This window comes from Gavialis gangeticus, unplaced genomic scaffold (assembly GCF_001723915.1).
Source record: "Gavialis gangeticus isolate Ggan-Ray unplaced genomic scaffold, GavGan_comp1, whole genome shotgun sequence".
Lineage (NCBI taxonomy): Eukaryota > Metazoa > Chordata > Crocodylia > Gavialidae > Gavialis > Gavialis gangeticus.
The window spans coordinates 54,177,471-54,196,276 of record NW_017728992.1 but is presented as its reverse complement, the minus strand read 5'-3'; the positions used below and the strand labels follow the sequence as shown (position 1 = coordinate 54,196,276).

The window sequence follows — 18,806 nt, the reverse complement described above, 5'->3', positions numbered from 1 at the left end:
GTTGAAATGAAGTGTGTATGTACACCCCCCCCCCCCCTCCAGTCTGGTTTAACCCCACATAAAATGCACATGCTTTCCAACTCTTCAATGAACTAGTTTTTGATAAGTTTATTTTTGCTTGTATTTTTCTGTAGAGGAGTGGAGAGGGAGGGGGACTCTGAACTCAGTGCGTATGAGGAGCTGTAGTCAATCATTTGGACTGACATTACTTTGTAGTTCTCTCCAGTTCATATTGCAAAACCCAGGATATGGTCTGACACAGAGATCAAGTAAGAGTATGTTAAATATGGGTAAAAATTCAGAAGGAGCTTGCAGGTGTAGATTTGGTATGAGAAATGCTGCTAGTAGTGGTGGGCACAGGAAAAACATTCTTATCAACTGATAAAGAAGGGGGTTACAAAGGCAACTAAACTGAAATGCTGAGTTGTTAGACTTTTGAGCTAGTGCCAAGACAGCCCTTGACACCAAAGCAGAGAAGGGAAATGGTTGTCACCGGGCTCCTAGAGCATATCAAGAGATGTGCAATTGTAGCATTTCCAGGCTGGCATTAAGCCTAGCTTGCATGGGAATAGGGTAGAAGAGACATGGCAGCACAAGCTTCACCATATGCAAGTAGGTCAAGTACAAACTAGCCCAGAGAACCTGGCTACTTATGCAGGCAAACCATGCTGCCATGTTTACCCTATCATTGCTACTGACCAAACTGAGACTAGAACAAAGACTTTTAAGGCAATCTTTTATTGGACTGCATAGTTAGAAGAGATAGAAAAGCTTTTGGGTACCATTGTACCCTGTAGGTCTCAGAGACAGTGGTATCTGAAAGCTTATGTTCCTCCCAACTGTACAGTTGGTCCAGTAAAAGATATCATCACAAAAATTGTTTGCCTCTCCCATTTTTTCTGGACCATTATGGTTACAGCATCATCCCCAACACTACCAGTTAGAACAAGAATGCTTTTCCATGCTAAAAATCACATCTTCATTCTGCTCCATAGAGCCCCTTTGAGGCACCAGAGAGCACACTTCATTTATTCTCATGCCATCAGAAGAAAGATTCTCAAGTAGGAAGATGAGATTATTAATTAGAAAATCTTGGAAGTTACTCTAAGGAACAGAGCACGAGAGTTGGGGTACCAAAGAGGCTTTGTGGCCAAACAAGGGATCCTGAGTTTAGTCTGAATGGAAGCCATAACCCTTTGTGTGCAAAGGATGTGAGCAAGCATCTTCCTGACCACACATCTGACAGGTAGTGTGGAAAGCATCAGCATTGCAAGGCTGAAAGCTTTACCGTGAAAGCCAAACTCAGACATCCGAGGATTGTGTTGGTAAAGCCAATATTACACACACGCACACACAAATAAACAAACCACAAAAAACCCAAAAAACTTGCCTTACTTGAAATGCTCTAAGGGCTGTTCAGCAAGTGTCACTCTACAGATCTAAACCATCTGGCAGACTGAAATCAGGTATGTTAAAACCTATCGTAATGTCTTCAAAATGCTGCAACTTTGAAAAAAAATAGAAGAGGTGTCGACTTTTTAAAATTGATCTTACTGTAACACTTAACAATTGAAATAAACAAATTTTACAAATCACTTTTCTTGTGGCATTTGAGGCCAAATATATATATTTTTAAAAGAATCAGACAACATTTTCAGAGACTAGCACAGAGAAAGCTGATGGGAGATTCCCCCACCAGCAAATGTTTTCATGCAGCTGACATTTACGTTCCTTCCCTTTACCAGTTTCCCAAAGAAAGCTTCTTTGCATAATTTTGAGTGGTAGAGTGGAGTCCTCACTCCATTTTCAACATGGTGCACACAGATGAATGTTTCAATCCCAGCCCCTGGAGAAGGGTTTTGAATGAAATGCACACTGGGATAGGCCCTCCTGTAGTTTCTTTATTATTAGCCTGCATTTCCACCTAGGCCATTTATTTTCTTCATTAATTCCGGCTGTTTTGCCTTTCCTAGCCCCCTCGTGTTTTATAGGCACAAGATAGGGATGGCTGGGCATCCACTAGCATGGCTGCTACAACAAATTAACAAATAGCTCCAAAATGGTCATGGAGAGTTTTAAGTATTGCACAGGAGAGTGCAACTCTGAAAACCAATTCATACTGTTCAAACTAATTTAAAAAAAAAAAAAAAAATTGCCTGTTCAAACAACTGAGGGGAAGTATATGTGGAAGTTTTGTTTTTTTTTTTTTTCAGATTCAAACTCTAAATCTCACTCTTCAGTCTCTTTTGAACTATAGGAATCCAAAAGCATATCCTGGCACCTGCCAAAGGTTTGAGAGTTAACTGTAGAATAAGATTATACAGTATGATGATGCAAGGGTTAATAGGATTCACACAGCTTGATCTTCCCCATGAACATGCACTTCCCATGAGGGAGCACTGCAAGCTTCCCCTTTCAGTTGGAGGAAATTGGATAGAAGGGACTGGTTGTGAAAGACTTCAATGTAGTATCCTTTGTGGCAAATACAAGTAGAAATTTTGTTTCAAAACAGGTGGAAAAGTTAGAGTCTGTCCAACTCAGGCGTGTCCAACACGCAGCCTGCCAAGCCATTTTATCCTGCCTGCAGAGCCGCTGTGGCCGGGTGCAGAGCATGGAGCCAGCAGCAAGGTGAGGCGGGCAGGGCTGGCCCGTGGGCCCCAGCCGGCAGTGAGGGGAGGGGAGGGAAGCTGCTTACCCCCGCAGGGCTAGGCTCATCAGTGAACCGGGTCCTGGCACTGCTGCCCCAAGGGCTGCGCGGTGTGGGGCTGCCCCAGCCGTGCCTGACTGGACGAGCTGGGGACAGCATGTGCAGCTTCTTCTCTGGCTCTGCTCCTTGCCTTCGGCATGTGGCCATGGGAGCTGCAGCATGGCCCTTGCCCTGCCTACATGCATGGTGGACAGAGGCACGAGGTAAGTTCTTGCACGGAGCTGGGGGCGTCTTGGGGCCAAGCCGGGGCTGTGGGGAGCGCGGTTGCCAGAGCCAGGCTGGGCGGGAGGCAGGAGGAGCCCGGCCCAGAGGCGCTCTACGTCCAGCTGCCTCCTTGGCGGTTCAGGTCCTGCTAATCTAGCCTGCATGGCTGAGGATGGGGGTCTGCATGCTGCTGGAGCAGCCCGTGCAGTGAGGGGGTCCTAGGGGCCGACCCCCACAGCGTGCAGCCTGCCTAATACATGCTGGTGTCGTCTGGGGCCCACAGCCTCACTAGATCTGAACAGACCTGGACTAGCTTATCCTTGAGATCTCTTCCATGTCTCTGCAGTATATGCCTACAATTTCTATTTAATTCATGGTCATTGTGGTTAATTAAATGCAGGATGCATTTGCAGGACATGGACCACTCCTCCCCCCCGCCACAGGCCTTTCCCCCTTGCACAGCAGTGGGAGAGGTGGCTGCCCAGGCCCATGCCCCTATATATTAACTGCCTGCAGACCCCATGTAGACTGTGGGCGACATCTAGGCCCTTTGCAGGCCACATGTGGCCTGCAGGTAGTCAGCTGGGCAGCCCTAATCTAGTCCAACCCCCTACACAGAAAAAATGATGTCCTGTTCCTAAGCTATACCAAACATACACACTTTCTGAAAACCACAACTTCCCTAGGCACATTTCCAGACCCATTTCATTGTTACTTCCTGCAATTTCATTGGTGTCAAAGGTCACGTGACATCACTTCCTGATGTGACACCACTTCCTGTGAGGTCTTTGAATATGGCTCGCTGGCCCACTGGGGGATAAAAAGTTTGTGATCCGGCCCCACATTCGAAAAGGTTGGAAACCCCTGGTCTAACTTAATGTAAATCATGGATGGTGTTCTCTCAATCCCTATTGTAGCTGTTCACTTCTGAATACAAAATAAAAATTGGCCACCCCTAGGTTTGGTCACAAAGGAAAAATCTTTTCAGAAATCTGTGTACCAAAGAGGAGTTAGAGACCCCAAAAATTCAGATAATCAAGCAGATAATTCATACCAGCAGTCCAGAGCACAGAAGTACTGACCACTCATCAGGATTAAGTCCATTGCAAAAATGTCAACAAGCTTAATTACAGAAGCTCTGCATATCATTATGATCTCTTAGACTCAGTTACAATGGGAAGCAGAGAGATCCTAGACCGTTTTATAAATGAAATACTTCAAGAAATATTTCTTGCCTGGAAATGTCTGGAAAGAAGGCAGCAAGTGCCATGAACAATCCTGTGATCTGAATTCATCAAGAGGCTGTTTTTGCTAGCAACCACACGCTGACTTCACCAAAAAAAAGAAAAAATGTGTATTAAGCAAATTGTACTGTGAACAGCTACACTTGTACTGTACTTTCATATGCTAAAAGTTATAGATAGCAGTGATATACTGCAATAGTATCATCCTGTGAAGACATTCAGTCCCTCTTCTGCATTCTTTTTTCCATTTCTGGAAAATACAGGTACTATTTTTAAAGAAGTTCTCCACCTCTTACCAACCGAGTCTGAACTCTGACAAGGCCAAAGATAGGCTCACTCCCAAAGGGCACAGAGCGACAGCAAAGCAGTTTGTGGTGACTAACAATCTAAGGAAGCTTATACATTCCTTCCTCCACAGTCTTCTTCACTGGGAGTCCCCTTGGGATGTAGAACATCCCAACAGTCTACACAGGCCAGTGATTCTCAACCGGGGCGCTCCAACAGTGTGGGGTACCTTGAGATCCTTTAAGTGTGCCATCCTACCATGCTTCTCTCTAGGAGACTGTATACAGCAGCAGCAGCAGCAGGAGGGGCTCCTTCCTGCCAGACCAGGCTGCAGCAGGGACCACCATGCAGCTGCTGTTGTTGGCTCTTCTCAGAGCCCAGACCAGCAATGACACCACCGTGGACAGGTTAAAGCAAGTGCTGTTCCTGCTCCTGTCCCTCCTGGAGAACTAGGAGCACACCCTGGGTTTCCATGCACGGAGGCAAAAGTTGGGGGGTGGGAAATCATGTCTCCTTATGTGAGAGAAAGGAGAGGGCTTCCTCTGCCTGTATTCAGAGTGCCACTCAGAACCATTACAGAAGGGTGCCTTGAGTCAAAAAGGGCGCATCTACACTTCTCCCTGCGGCAACGTAGTGATGCATTGTTGCTGTATGGCACGCTACAGCGACATGGCGATCACATGGGTCTACGCTTGATCACCAGCTAGTATAGCATGCCGCTATAGCAATTTAGCTGGGAAAAAAATTTACCCGTGCATAGCACACACGGTGCAGTAACAGCCTGTACTATGTTATGCTTCAGTGCTTCCAAAAGCAGGTAATGAAGCACAGCACATGGCAACATTATCATACAGCAATGTGTAGACATGCCCAAAATGCTGTTAACTACTGACATAGGCTCTTTGCAAGCTGCCCTTCTTGTGAAGTGGAAGTGCAATAGTGCATGATCAAGGTCCTTTTGTCCTTCCTATAGAGTATTTGGGTCTAAAATAGGTGTTTTATGTTTTCTTTATTTTCTGACATGCATCTGCTATAAGAGATCCAGCTTATTTCTGAGTAGAGTAGATACTACAGAAGGGTGTTTCCTTCAATTCATAACAGGAGTTTCTTTAACTTCTGTGCCATCCACTTGTTTTAATAATTTTTTCTTAGTGCTTGTTACTGTTTGAGACGCACATTACTCAGAATTAACACAATCCACTCCCACACAAACAAATTGGGCAACTCTGGTGTGCACTTTAAATTTTCTTTTATTGCAAACATAATGCAAGTATTTATCTTTGAAAGGTCTTGAGACCTAAAAACTACAAACACGTTACTGGGCAAAAGAAGTCTCCATATTGGATGGCCTAGACCCGGTTCCTTGAAGAAAATCCAAAAGGCCAGAAGTGAACAAATGCATCTACCTGTATGTAGAGTCTGAAATCATTCTTGTCCACCAACAAGACACAGCTAAAGCCCCTCTACATGTGCAGGTAAAGACATAATGGGATCCAATTGTGCTTCTTGCCATGCCACACATGGAGGAGGGATGGGGAATGGGGCAAAGATAAACAAACAACACAAAACAGCCCTTCAACAATGCTCCAGCCCCAGAGGTTTCCCACACCATGATGGCCCTAAGAATCATGGCAGCTGTGACGCCCAGGGCCTGGGGGTTTCACGCCGAGTATGGTGCACTCCTGCCGTTCAGTGCCCTGTCAGCACGTGTGCAAATTAAAGCTCAATAGTAACCAATTATAAAGTTAGTATACATTTTTAGGTCTAACTTTATAGCTCCTTGGAGCTTTTTTATCATGTGATAGCTACTTTGCATGCGTAGCTGGTCTCCAGTTAATTGCACAATACCTGTAACATTTAGAGGGGGCCCAAGTTAAAAAAACAAAAACAAAAAAACCCAACCTCTGCTTTTTGTAATGCTTCTGAAAGCTCTTGTAAAAAGGAGGGTGAAACATGGTCTGACACATGCAGATGGACTACATTTGTTCCTAGCATGAGATAATGCCCCCCACCCCCAAGCACTTCTTGCACTGCAGTTTGAAATGCTGCATTACCAATTTGAATCCTATCAGGTAAACCATGCGATACCAGAGCCATTAGAAGGCTGCATCTACAGGTTAGCCCCTGAATTTTGCCACTATAAGCGGTTTTATTAGCATGTCTGAAAAGATTAAGTACTCCTTTAACATATTAAACAAGGCTGGGTTTTTCTGTTTGTTACACCTTACAAGATTTGGGTTAATGTATATGTGCTGTCTTAGACACTCCCTATTAAAATTCATCAGGGCCAGAAAGGGTGCAGTGTCCAATTATAGTATTTATGAGGTGACAAGAACTAGACTGCACAGCTAATTAACATCCCAGTTTACGTTGTACAGATCTATAGCTCTGCAGTCACTTTAGTCATCAGGGAACCTCAAAATTCCCCATGCTGCCAGATTGCAAGTCTCATTGATTTTAAGCTGCTTTTTTTTAAATTGCAATAAGTGTTGAAAGGACCCGTGCACATGTTTAACTGAGGTTTAGACAGCACTAAAAAAAAAAAAAAAAAATCCAGTCATTGTCCCTTGATTCTTGTTACGATTCTAAGCTCCCTATGCAGATTCTACCCATCTATGAATTCATACTTGAAATTAAAACAAACAGAGGCGGGTGCAAAGGTAATGGTGGGGGGCGGGGCGGCAGGGGAGGGAAGGCAGAGGACACAGCCCAGAAAGAACCAGCAAACTTTTGAATGTCAGCCCCTCTAGGGAGATTAGACTGTTATTTCTAAACGTAGTCATGTAGCAGTTGAAATATTAGATCTAATATTAGCATTAAAGGCTCAGCCACATTTATTAACATCTGGGAATCAAGGCGGCAAGGATCGGCTTCCTTAAAATCAGATTTGTACTTTCACGTGTACCTCCCTATAAAGTCATGTTGGCCCTGTACTGAAGGCAAAATGCCAATAAATTTAAGATGGGAAGGTGTGGAGGGAAGACGGCCCATCAAGACATTAGCAATCATATGCATGCATGTTTCTCTTTCCAGAAAGAAGAGCTCTTGGAATACAGTACTGTTAGAATTCAGTGGTATTTAGTTCCACTGTAGCCTTCCAAATTTCACTACAAAATTTATACATTATGTGGACAATAAACATAGTTTGTAAAATTATTTACATTCACGGATGGTCTGAATCAAAACAAAAAGGCATTAGCTACAAGCCTTAAGAGGAGGAAAGAAAAAATGGCAAAACTAAAACCATGTTAAAAACAAAACCAAACTAAAGTACCATTTGCCGCTTCTGCTATTTCCAACCATTAAACATGCCCCCTTTTAAACTATATCATGCAGCTACTATTTACTAGGTACCTAGACAAAGCCTGGATGTAGCATTATGCAAAACATCCATCATAAAAAGCCCCACCAAGATCTGGCTCAAGGAGGACACAAGAAGTCAGTTAAGGGTATACGCAAGACAAGATTTTTAACTAATTGATATCAATTGGCCATTGCAATGAATTTGTATGTTGAATTGCATTTCATGTTTCAGTCAGACTGACTGGGACTGATATTTTTCTCATAGCTTTGCATCTCCCAAATACTTTTTTTTTTGGTTTGGAAATCAAGTATTCTATCTGCGCTAAAGAGGAAGAAACGGATAAAGTACTGAGTGGATACCTACCACCTGCCATGGCTGATAGCTTAGTAAGGGGAAAAAAAGTGCTCAGGAGGGTTGCCAGAGTCAATTAGCTACCTGCCAAGTAGGAAATGTCACTCTGACCCAGTCATGGCACTGTGTTGTGAGCAAGTCAATTTGAGGAGCCACAGGAACTTTGGAAGCATCTAGAACACAAAAACTTTCACCTTGTACATGGAACCACCACATGGGTTCAGAGAAATTTTGCAGGGACAGGCCAGGCAGATCACCAAAGATTAATTAAATATTTTTACACAAAAGGAAAAAAAGTTCTAGGAGGAATGAAGAGAAGGATATTGCCTTTTTTCTTTTCCTTTTACTTTGGTTTAGAGAAACTGAACCAAAGTAATTTGCTTTGAATTCAATTTGCTTTTGATAGAGGAACAGAGTCTCTCAAACTGAGCCAAGGCCATGTGGCACCATGGAGCAGGTCATGGAAGACTCTACATGGAGGTTTAACTCCCCGGACTTTCTGAAATATGACAATGGGGCTTTACAAACTCTTCAGTCTGACCAGCCAATGATCAGGTAGTAAGGTACAATATGCGAAACGCTCCAGGTCTGTAATTTTAATTTTTAATTTATTATTTCACAGAGGTATTCACAGACAGAGACAGGCAGGACCAAGGCCATGGGTGTCAAAGACACTTTTTAAGCAGATGAACAATTTATTGCAACAGATATCCCTATGAAACTTAAATAATTCCAAAGATATGGGAAAGCCAAACTATCTACTCCATCCCTCTGACAAAGCTAGCTAAAACCTTCATCCAGCATAGCTGATATCTCAAGTGAAAGTAGAGCCATGTAAACTACATCTTAAAAATAAAACCAAGAATACAACAGTGATTGTGCTTTGTGCAGGTAACTGAGCTATGCTACTTAGGAAACAACCCACAAGCAGTAGATTAGAAAAGACTAAACTTGTTTTAGTACCAATTTTGAGGACTGAGTAATCTCTTTTGTAGAAGTGTCAATAAATAGGTCAGCTGCATTTTACTCATTACTACTTGCCACGGAATTTGCTTTGTACAAATCGCATGAAAACTTTCTTCCCTTCTGGCTGCACATTTCTCTAAAATTTAATACCTATAAAATTTTTGTTCAGGTAAGACGTCGAAATGGTGAGGTTTGTGCAATAAGAAACAGGGCAATCAGGTTGCAGTTTTCAGAAGTCATGGCAACAATCCTCAATCCCTTATAAAATTTTCACTAATGCGCAGAAAGCAGCTTATGACATCAGCATAGTTACCTTGACTTAAGTTAAAAAAAGCCTTGATCATAATTATTTCCGTCCAAACACAAAGCATCCAGAAAGAAAAAACACACACACAAATACAAAAAGCTTGTTACCAACAAGATAACTTTCCTCAGAAATCTGCTATATTCTGTAGACCCAGAGTTCAAATTCCTGACATGCATGCAACTGTACTATTAAGTCATGAGATTAGAGTATGTTCAACGCTGCATAGCAAGAGAACAGCTACCTACCACACAATACGCTACGTTTTTATGAACACCAGAAAAATATAGAACTTACAATTCTGTATCAACTCCCCAAGAAGTGCTGCACCTGGGGAGAGGGAACCAGCATTATGGCTACAGGTTAGGGGCTGACCCTCTCGGCAGCACAGAGGCAGAGAGGGATCTTGGAGTCAGGATTGACTCCAGGATGAATACAAGTCGCCAATGCAATGAAGCAATAGGCAGAGCCAACCGCACCTTGTCATGCATCAACAGGGGCATCACTAACAGGTCCAGAGAGGTCTTGCTCCCCCCTCTATGCGGTGCTGGTCAGGCCGCAGCTGGAGTATTGTGTCCAGATCTGGGTGCCGCACATCAAGAGGGATGTGGAGAACCTGGAGAGGGTCCAGAGGAGGGCCACTCGTATGGTTGAGGGCCTCCGTGGCCAGCCCCATGAGGAGAGGCTGAGGGACCCGAGTCTCTTCAGTCTCCGCAAGAGGAGACTGTGGGGTGGGATCTTGTGGCTGCTTACAACCTTATCAGGGGCCAGCAGCAGGGACTCGGGGAAAGTCTGTTCACCAGGGCCCCCCTTGAAGTCACCAGGACCAATGGCCACAAGCTGACGGAGGATAGGTTTAGGTTAGATATTAGGAAGAACTACTTCACGGTAAGGATGTCCAGAGCCTGGAATAGGCTTCCCAGAGAGGTGGTGCCCTCACCTTCCCTGGAAATCTTCAAGAGGAGACTGGATAGTCACCTGGCTGGGGTCTTATGACCCTGCCACCCCCAGTGCTCCTTCCTGCCCATGGTGGGGGAAATCGGACTAGTTGATCTGTCTAGGTCCCTTCCGACTCATTGATTCTATGATTCTAAGAAAGACAACGGGCAGTTTGCTCTATTTTTTTTTCCCTGTAGAAACAAGTAAAATGGTTAGGTATATCCACCTTCTCCCACTAGAACAGTGATACTGCTTTCTGAGTATCGGCTACAGTAATCAAAGGGGAGTGCAATCTTGACTGATGCACCAAGAGCATACCATCCTTTGTTGCTATACTGCATGATATTCAGAGTCAGGAATAGTTTGGCTCCCTGGAGTCAAGTTCTATGATGAAAGAGGTCATTGGCAGTTTCTGTTATGAACTTGCCCTAACTGCAAGGAAATATTTTCTTGAGTCCAGTCTTTACAATATTCAGAATCAGTTTTATAAAGTTTGACCTTTGTACACTTAATTTATTTCCAGCAATTGGTAACTTGCCATGACAACCGTGTCAAATTCCAATTTAAATACTGTTTAAGCCACAAATCAAGCTTTAAAAAAGCACCTAGAAGGCATGTTTGACGGTAACCCATACCAAGACTACTTTGTTATTTAAAAGTGTCAGGAGAAGCAGGGATTCATGAGTCTGTTCTTCCACCTGGGTTGAAAATGCTGGCTAGAACCCTAAGCAGATAAGGTTTCTGTGTTCAAATCTAATACTAGTATTTAAAAACAGTCTCTGCAGTTGAGCTGTATGAAATGAGACAAGTTCTAGGGTACCAGATGTCCTCAAATAAAAATAAAATAATCCACATTTCAACTGCTCAAAAGGTAATTAATAAACTACCAATTTGCATGGTAACAGTATTGCAGCATGAAGTCACAAGGAGAAGGTGTGAACAATTAAAGGTCCAGAAGAGTACAATGCTATTCATCATACAGACCATTTATTAGTAAAATGCAAACAATTAAGAAAAAATTTGATGTCTCCTCCCACCCACAGCTGACTCCTGGTTTCCACTGGTTGGAACCCATCCTACCTGCTGTTATCAGGGCTTTTGTTCCATTGCTTGCACTGAACACTGCCTAGGTTTCTAAGAAGCAGTTTTAGGAAGTACTCTTAAAAGTATTTAAGAAGGTTCCTTTCCTTTCCATTCCTTAGCTGGTCCTAGGGGCAGAAAGATTGCGAGAGAGCAGGTCCATCTTGGTTTTCAAGGGTTGTCTTAATACTGCACAACTTTGAAAGACATGAAGGATTGGGAAACTTGCAAATTTGCTACATTCCCAAAAAAAAAAAAAAAAAAATCAATTAAGATACTCAGAGTATACTGTGTGCCAGTATTGCAGCTGGAATACCACATGCAGTTTATCTGTAAAGGGCAGCTATAATATAACAACCTCCATTCAGCAGGAATTTCAATTAAGCCAAGCTTCACTTGGAAGCAAAACAGAATGTAAGGGTCCTTTTCAGACTAGTTTCTCTTGCCCCAAGGTAGGCTCACTTATGATACAAGTACAAGCTTCTCTAGAGCTGACAGCTTCCAAGTTGACTGCACTGACTGAATAACATCAGGTATACAAGTTGTAGCTGTATTGGTCTAGAGGAAAAAGCAATCAGGACTCGTGGTAGCGGTGATATATTTTATTAGAACAACTAGATTTTTGCAAAAAAAATGTCTTTAATTGCAAGCTTTCAGGCGCAAACACCCTTCAAATCGGGCATTGGAGAGAAGACTGTAAAAGTTCTCCTGAGTAGAAGTGAAAGTTCATATTTCATAGGAGAGTTGAAGGTGGTAAAATCTCCTGTTTGGAAAACATCATTTTATATACAGATTAGGCTCAGAGAAAAAGTTGGAGTAGTCTGTTTACCTTGCAGTTGTTTGGTGGTAAGCAGGATGTAGCCATATTTCCTTCCAGTTATGGCGTTTCATATTTCACAGAGGAGTCAATAGATGGGAAGCGCCTCTGGGCAGAGGACTTTTGCAAAAAAATTCTTTAACTGCAAGCTGAAGGGTGTTTGCACCTGAAAGCTTACAATTAAAGATTTTTTTTTTTTTTTTGCAAAGATCTAATTGGTCTAATAAAAGATAAAAATCGCCACTACCATGAGTCCCAATTGCTTTTTCATCTAGACCAATACAACTACAACCTAGATACCCAACACATGGAAGAGGTCAAGTTTTAGCCTTTTTTTTTTTTTTTAAACATGAAATCTTCATAATTTCATAGTGATGAAGCAACTTTGACCACCTGAAACTGGAGATACTGCACCTGCCTTTGTTCAAGGCAATTTGCATGTTCACAGAACATCTCACAACACAACTCAGAGACACCTCACCAGATAAGAAATTCCTGCCCAGAGAAGCATCCCATCTATTGATTCCTCTGTGAAATATGAAACACAATAACCAGAAGATAATATGAATACATCCTGCTTACCAACAACTTCAAGGTAAACAGATTATTCCAACTTTTCTGAGCCTAATCTGCATATAAAATTATTTTTTCCAAACATATATTTTACCACCTTGAACTCTCCTATGAAATATGAACTTTTTTTTCTACTCAAGAGAACTTCTACAATCTTCTCTTCGATGCCTGATGAATGGTGTTTGCACCCAAAAGCTTGCAATTAAATCATTTTTTTTTGCAAAAAATCTAGTTGGTTTAATAAAAGAAAGATATCACCTCTACCATGAGTCCCAACTGAATAACTCATTTGAAGATGTAGACTCCAGGGTTAGAAACCCAGAGCACAGTGGAGAAAGAATGGCAAGCGGCCTCAAGCAAGCTGTCCAGCATCTTCTAGACCTTCCATTTGGGCCTTGGAGGTTTCTATTTAGGAGGGCACTCATGTCTGGTTTCAGGGCCTACAATGGAAATCTTTATTTAAAGGAAGATAATTTTCTTCTCTTTATAAACATGGATACAAAGGGAATATTAGTTGCCAGAAGCGAGTGATATTTTGCTCAGAAGTCAAATCGCTAAAGGCTATATTCTCAAATTCATTAACAACATTCCTTCTGCAAGTCATACAGCATCAATTTGTCATATAAACCATAGTATTCAGTTCTCATTTCTCCCATGCTGGTCAGTAGAATTACTCTGGATGCAAGTTAACACTGCATCAGACCTCAGTATCTCCCAATTGTGGTCAACGACAGGGAGGGGGTTGGGGGGGCGGAAGGGACACAAAACAAAAAAGGTGCTTGAATGGTCAGGTTTTTAAAAACTCAGTAATAGCATTGCCTTTATTTTAAGAGTGAAAAGATATTGAGAAAGGCCATCTTGCATATCCTTTACAAGATCCACTGTTTATCTATATACCCTATATCCAGTGGTTGAAGTCTTAATATACTGGTTTGCAGTCTGATTCCAGCATTTTGTTAATCAGATGGAACAATGACCACCTTACTACTTTCTTCCACCTTCTCCACCAGGTGTTCATACTGTGGAAAGAAAGTAATAAATTTAGGAAGAAGTTACTTTTGTGAATGTTCAACATTAAAATCATCATCATCTGTAAATCACTGAACAGCATTTAAAAAATTACATCGTGAATTTTTAATTCCAAGCTATTTAGTTAAAAACCATCATCCTGCAAAGTACTAAGCATTTAGTATCTCCTACTGTAAACAGGACAAAGCATTTTTTTTTTTTGCAGTTGTGAAGATATATATTTTTTAAAAGATATTTTTGAAGAAAAAAGACTAACTCTTATAATATTGTCTTTAAATAATAAAATGGCAATAAGATAAATATTTTTGTCACTTTAAAGCAGCAATTTTCAACCAGGATGCCACAAGATTCTTTTAAGGGTGTCACACAATATTAGCACTGTTAAAGGTGCACAAACTCCTGTAACACAAGATAAGCTAAAAGATTTCAAACAGGAATCCAGTGTTGAAAAAATTCTCACTTGTGGTTTTTCTGAGTGCTTTGCAACAGAAGAATTGCTTTATTAGGTTCATTTGTTTCTTGGCTACATAAAAATAAGAGCTGGAATTTTCCAAGAGATGCCTCAAGTCTAACAAGGTTGACAACCACTGCTTTCAAGACTGACGTCTCAATTTTGCTTGATGTCTCATTGATGCTTAGCCAGGAATAACTACCCCAACAAGGAGCTCAAGGGGTTATGTCAGAAGAATGAAAATCCCTCCTTGCCCCCAACCCTCTCCTACTGCCACAGTCCTCTGAGAATGGCTGAAGACCCTATGGAGCACTGGACAGAGGCAGGGTTGTGCCTGGTCCTTGCATGCTTGGAATGCAAGAGGAGAGACTGGGAAATGGACTAAAAGTTGCACATTACCAATTCTTAAGTTTTGTACAATTTTAACACGTGTTCTCAAACTGCTTAATAGCACTGTTTAATGAACAACCACTGGCATGACTTTTTGGAAAGGGGGCTGGGGAACAAAAATTCCCTAATCTCAATACCACAGTTTGATTTACATTCTGTTTCAGAATAAGCTCACAGTTTTACGCTGTATATGTTGATGGTACAACAGATCTTGTGAGAAGCCATTTCACAGGCTGGGATCAGATGCAACATACAGTACTACACAGCAATCTAGAGGTAAATTTACAAAACCAGAAGATCCAACTGAATAGGCAATGTCCAATGTAATATTCTTGCGCTGTCCAGTTAACGGAAACCTTCAACGCTCTGGTCAACAAAACAGTATATGCTTCATCTGCTTAATGTTTGTGCCCCAACTCAGCATCCCACCCAATGCTGCCTGTGAACAGCACACACCTTGGCATTTTGTACAGTGTCTTTGAAACTCTTCGTAGTTTCCTCCAGCACTGAATCTATAGCCTGAATTCTGGAAAGAGAAAAACTTGGATAATCTTGCTGAACAGAGATATTTCATGCATATTATACATAAGCACATGTGTACATCTTAACTACAGCTCAGATGCCAAATCAGCAGCCAAGAAAACCCTTGGATTTCCATTGAGCAATTGCACAAAGCTTGCACAGCTATGTACCACCTGAGTAAGCCTTTATGATGCTCATCTGGATAGCAGGAAGCAAGAAGAGCCCTGAGCATTCAGGAAAACCTCTCTTTCTTTTGCAGGCATTTATAATACAAGTATACTTCAGGGACACCTCCCAAACATAGTAGACAAGAGAAATCACTTGTGTGACATCAATTCCCAGCAAGAGAACACCCCCTCCCCTCCAATCAACTACTGGATTGGAGCACTGGATTTGTACGCTGGAGTTTGGTTTCATCCAAGCCCAGGGCTAGCAACAGACGTTCAAAAAGCCTAAGCCTGAATTGATTCAATCTTTGAAGATTAGTTTAACCTGCCTAGGTTGAACTGGTTTGCAACCGTACAGACAGTCCCTCTAGATTGAAGAAACGCAGGCACATACCTGCAGTGGCTCAGGCTAGAAGCCAGGGGGTGCTAAAGCAGCTCTCCCTTCACTTCAACAATGCTGAGCTGAGAGTGGCAGGGGGGCACAGCCAGGTTCTGGCAGGATGCTCTGATTAGGGAGGAGTGTAAACCCCAACCCTGGCCTGCATGGTCCCAGGCTTTTCCCTGCTCAGGTGTTGGGATTGTTGCCAGACCCCAGGCTAGCACTCGGAGGCAAAGGGTAGGGGTTGTATAGTGCATGCATCCGTTGATGATACTGAGCTTTTCAATTTCCCTCTCCTTGCTTCTTCACGGTCTGCAAACCTGATAGGGCTGCAAACCAGAAGAGGGCTGATAAACACTGCGTTATCAGCCCACCAACAAAACAACAGCCTCTCATTAGTTCAAGCTCTTCTTAAACATCTTTTTCCAAGGAAGGAACAGAGGAACATTACCAGCTGACCTGTTTATTAGCGCCAAAAAAGCCTTAAGTGGACCCTGTTTTTCTGCCTGTTCCAGTGACATTGGAGAGACAGACCTCTCAGCGTTAGCTAGCATACCACATGCCTAGGGTCCATGGGGCTGGGGTCTGTGCTGTGGGAGGTAGGGGGAAGATCCCTGCTTGAGCAGCAAGGGAAGCCAGGCAGATCCTGCTGTGCCTGCAGTCTCCCTCGGAGCTCTGGCTACACAGCAGAGGGGCAGGGCCAGCTCTGTTTTTTGGAGCAGACAGCACAACCCAGCCCAAAGCTGCAAAGCATCTGGAATGCTGGGGGGCTCTGGTTTAACTTAAAACAGGAAGGGGTCTGCATAAATCGGTTTGACCCAAATAAGTTAAGTCTGATATTACATTCAACCAGGATGATCTTAAATCAGTTTCAGCCATTTTGAAACTGGTTTACGTGCACTGAATTTATGTGCTATTACAGGTTGAAACCTGTTTCTGATCACTTAAACCAGTTTGTGTAACTTCTGTCCCTAGCCTAGGAGGCCACATACAGATAGGAAAAAAAAAAAAAATCCACCAGATGAGGCATCATAAGATGCAATAAATGGCATCCATTTCTTGTATATCTCAATATAGAAGTGAAGCTGTACCGACACCTTGGATTCAAAGCACCCCTAAGCTATGTGGCCATCCATACCCAATTCATGGAACCAAGCAGAAAAAAAATATATCTACTAGTCATGGATTTCAAATGTGCAGGGATCAAAATGGACTAAAATAAAGGCAAAAGGTAATTAACCAACACCAACAGTCCACCATTTGACTAAAGAATAGAGATTGTGCAGACATTTCCAACTGCCAAAGTGATGTCTACAGAGACAGCTGGAAGAAATACCTTTTCTTTTGGTTGTCACAGAAAGAGCTCAGTTTGATGGACTGCTTATTCCAAAAATCCTAAAAAAAAAAAAAATTTCCAAAAGGACATCCACATTATTCAGGAAGCAGAAACACTGAGTCCATGGATCGTCAGAAGAACCAAAAGACGACATACGCACCACAGTGGCCTTCTCAAGGCCTGATAAAGTTTGAGCATCCTCCTCAAGAGTAGCAAGCTCCTGGACGACGATCTTATGGAAGTTTTCCAGTTTATTCAGTCTGAAGTATGCAAGCAAGAATCAAGTTTGATATTTTACATTATGTAGCAAAAGAGCTTACAGCCACTTGCAGGGGGGGGTTCATATCCCAAAGACCATCGTTCTTATGGAAACTGACAGACCTTTTCTTTCAAAGGAGTACAATATTTTTAAAGCAGAATATGAAAACTAAATTTGTTAGGAGAGCATTAGTACACTACAGAATTACTTGGAGGTGTGTGTTTTTCTTTTTTCTTTGCATGGTACCATGACTTCAAACAAGAACAAGATCAACCTTCCTCAAGAAAGGCAAAAAACAGGTTAATTATTTATACCCCTACTTGAGACAACAGTAAGATGCCTTAGTTTAAAAATTTTTCCTTATTTCAAAGTGAAAGAAGGCAAGAGAAGGCAATTGGTGGTTACAGTAATGGTGATTACTGTTAGAGCAGCAGGTCTTGAACTGTGGTACGTGTACCACCAGTAGTATGCAGACAACCTGGAAGTGGTACATGGGAGGCTGGGGGGGAGGGGCCTCACACACCCAGAGCCCAGCAGCAGCCTGCTGCACATGGCCAGGAACGCAGCACTGTGTTGAGCAGCACCCAGTAGGTAAAGTGTGTTGGGGGAGTGGGGGGGGGTGCAGATCAAGGCCCCCCACAGTGAGGGAGATAGGGGGGCAGAGGCAGGGGCTGGGGTGATAGAGCCCGAGCAGCTCATTCAGGCTCCCCACCACTGTGCGCACCACAGGGCAGGCATGGGAAGTACGTGCCCCCCAGATCTGTTTGTGGGGCAGAGGAGGGCTGTTGCTGTGTGCTGGATTCTGCACCATGCTGCTGCTGGCCTGGGACCTTGTGCAATGTCATGCGCCTGCCACATGCTGCCTGCACTGCGTCTCCTGCCTGCCCAGCATCAGCAGGCACATGGCATCCCGTGTGGCTCTGGAGGCAGTGGTAGTGCGGTGCAGAGCTCAGTGGCAGCCCACTGCTCCCCAGGGGTGCTCCCCTTGGGCTGGCTCACCCCTTCTCTGCAGCAGAGCCAGCACAAAGGCAGCCTGGGCCTTTCCAGGGTCTTGGGGAACATTCCCTCCACTGGGTGTACCCTGGGGCAGGCATAGGGGACATGTACACCCTGGATCTGTGCTCAGGGGGAGGTGCGCTGTGCTGGGCTCTGCACCACATTGTGCTGCCTCTGGACCTGCGTGGGATGCCATCTGCCTGCCACCACCAGGCATCCCGTGTGGCTCCAGAGGCAGTGGGGCATGGGGGGCATGTGCCCCCTAGATCTGGGCAGAGGTAGGCTGTGTACTGCATGCTGGGCTCTGCACTGTGCTTCTGCTGCCACTGCTTCCAGACCTGCGTGGGACACCATGTGTGTACTGCATGCTGGCCAAGTGCCACTGCCCATCCGCTGGCAGCAGGCAAATGGTATCCTGCATAAGTCTGAAGGCAGCAGGGTGGTACAGAGCCCAGCGCACAGCCCACCTCCCCCCCCCGCACACAGATTGGGGAGGGGGAGGC

The 18,806-nt window shown here is 43.5% G+C and overlaps 1 protein-coding gene and 1 long non-coding RNA gene across 2 annotated transcripts in view; both read right to left on the bottom strand.

The window, feature by feature from the left end:
- The window catches only part of LOC109301412, a 19,016-nt gene extending 16,494 nt beyond the window's left edge, over positions 1-2,522 (bottom strand). The window contains exon 1 of the long non-coding RNA XR_002098527.1: positions 665-2,522. This is a non-coding gene — a long non-coding RNA (uncharacterized LOC109301412). The remainder of the gene's footprint in view (positions 1-664) is intronic.
- Positions 2,523-13,577: 11,055 nt separating this feature from the next.
- SYCP2L (synaptonemal complex protein 2 like) overlaps positions 13,578-18,806 on the bottom strand; it is a 75,165-nt gene continuing 69,936 nt past the window's right edge. Inside the window, exons 32-35 of the mRNA XM_019522537.1 lie at positions 17,209-17,308; positions 17,049-17,107; positions 15,101-15,170; positions 13,578-13,793 (exon numbers count right to left, since the gene is read on the bottom strand). Coding sequence (XP_019378082.1) covers positions 13,731-13,793; positions 15,101-15,170; positions 17,049-17,107; positions 17,209-17,308 — 292 coding nt within the window. The 3' untranslated portion in view covers positions 13,578-13,730. The remainder of the gene's footprint in view (positions 13,794-15,100; positions 15,171-17,048; positions 17,108-17,208; positions 17,309-18,806) is intronic.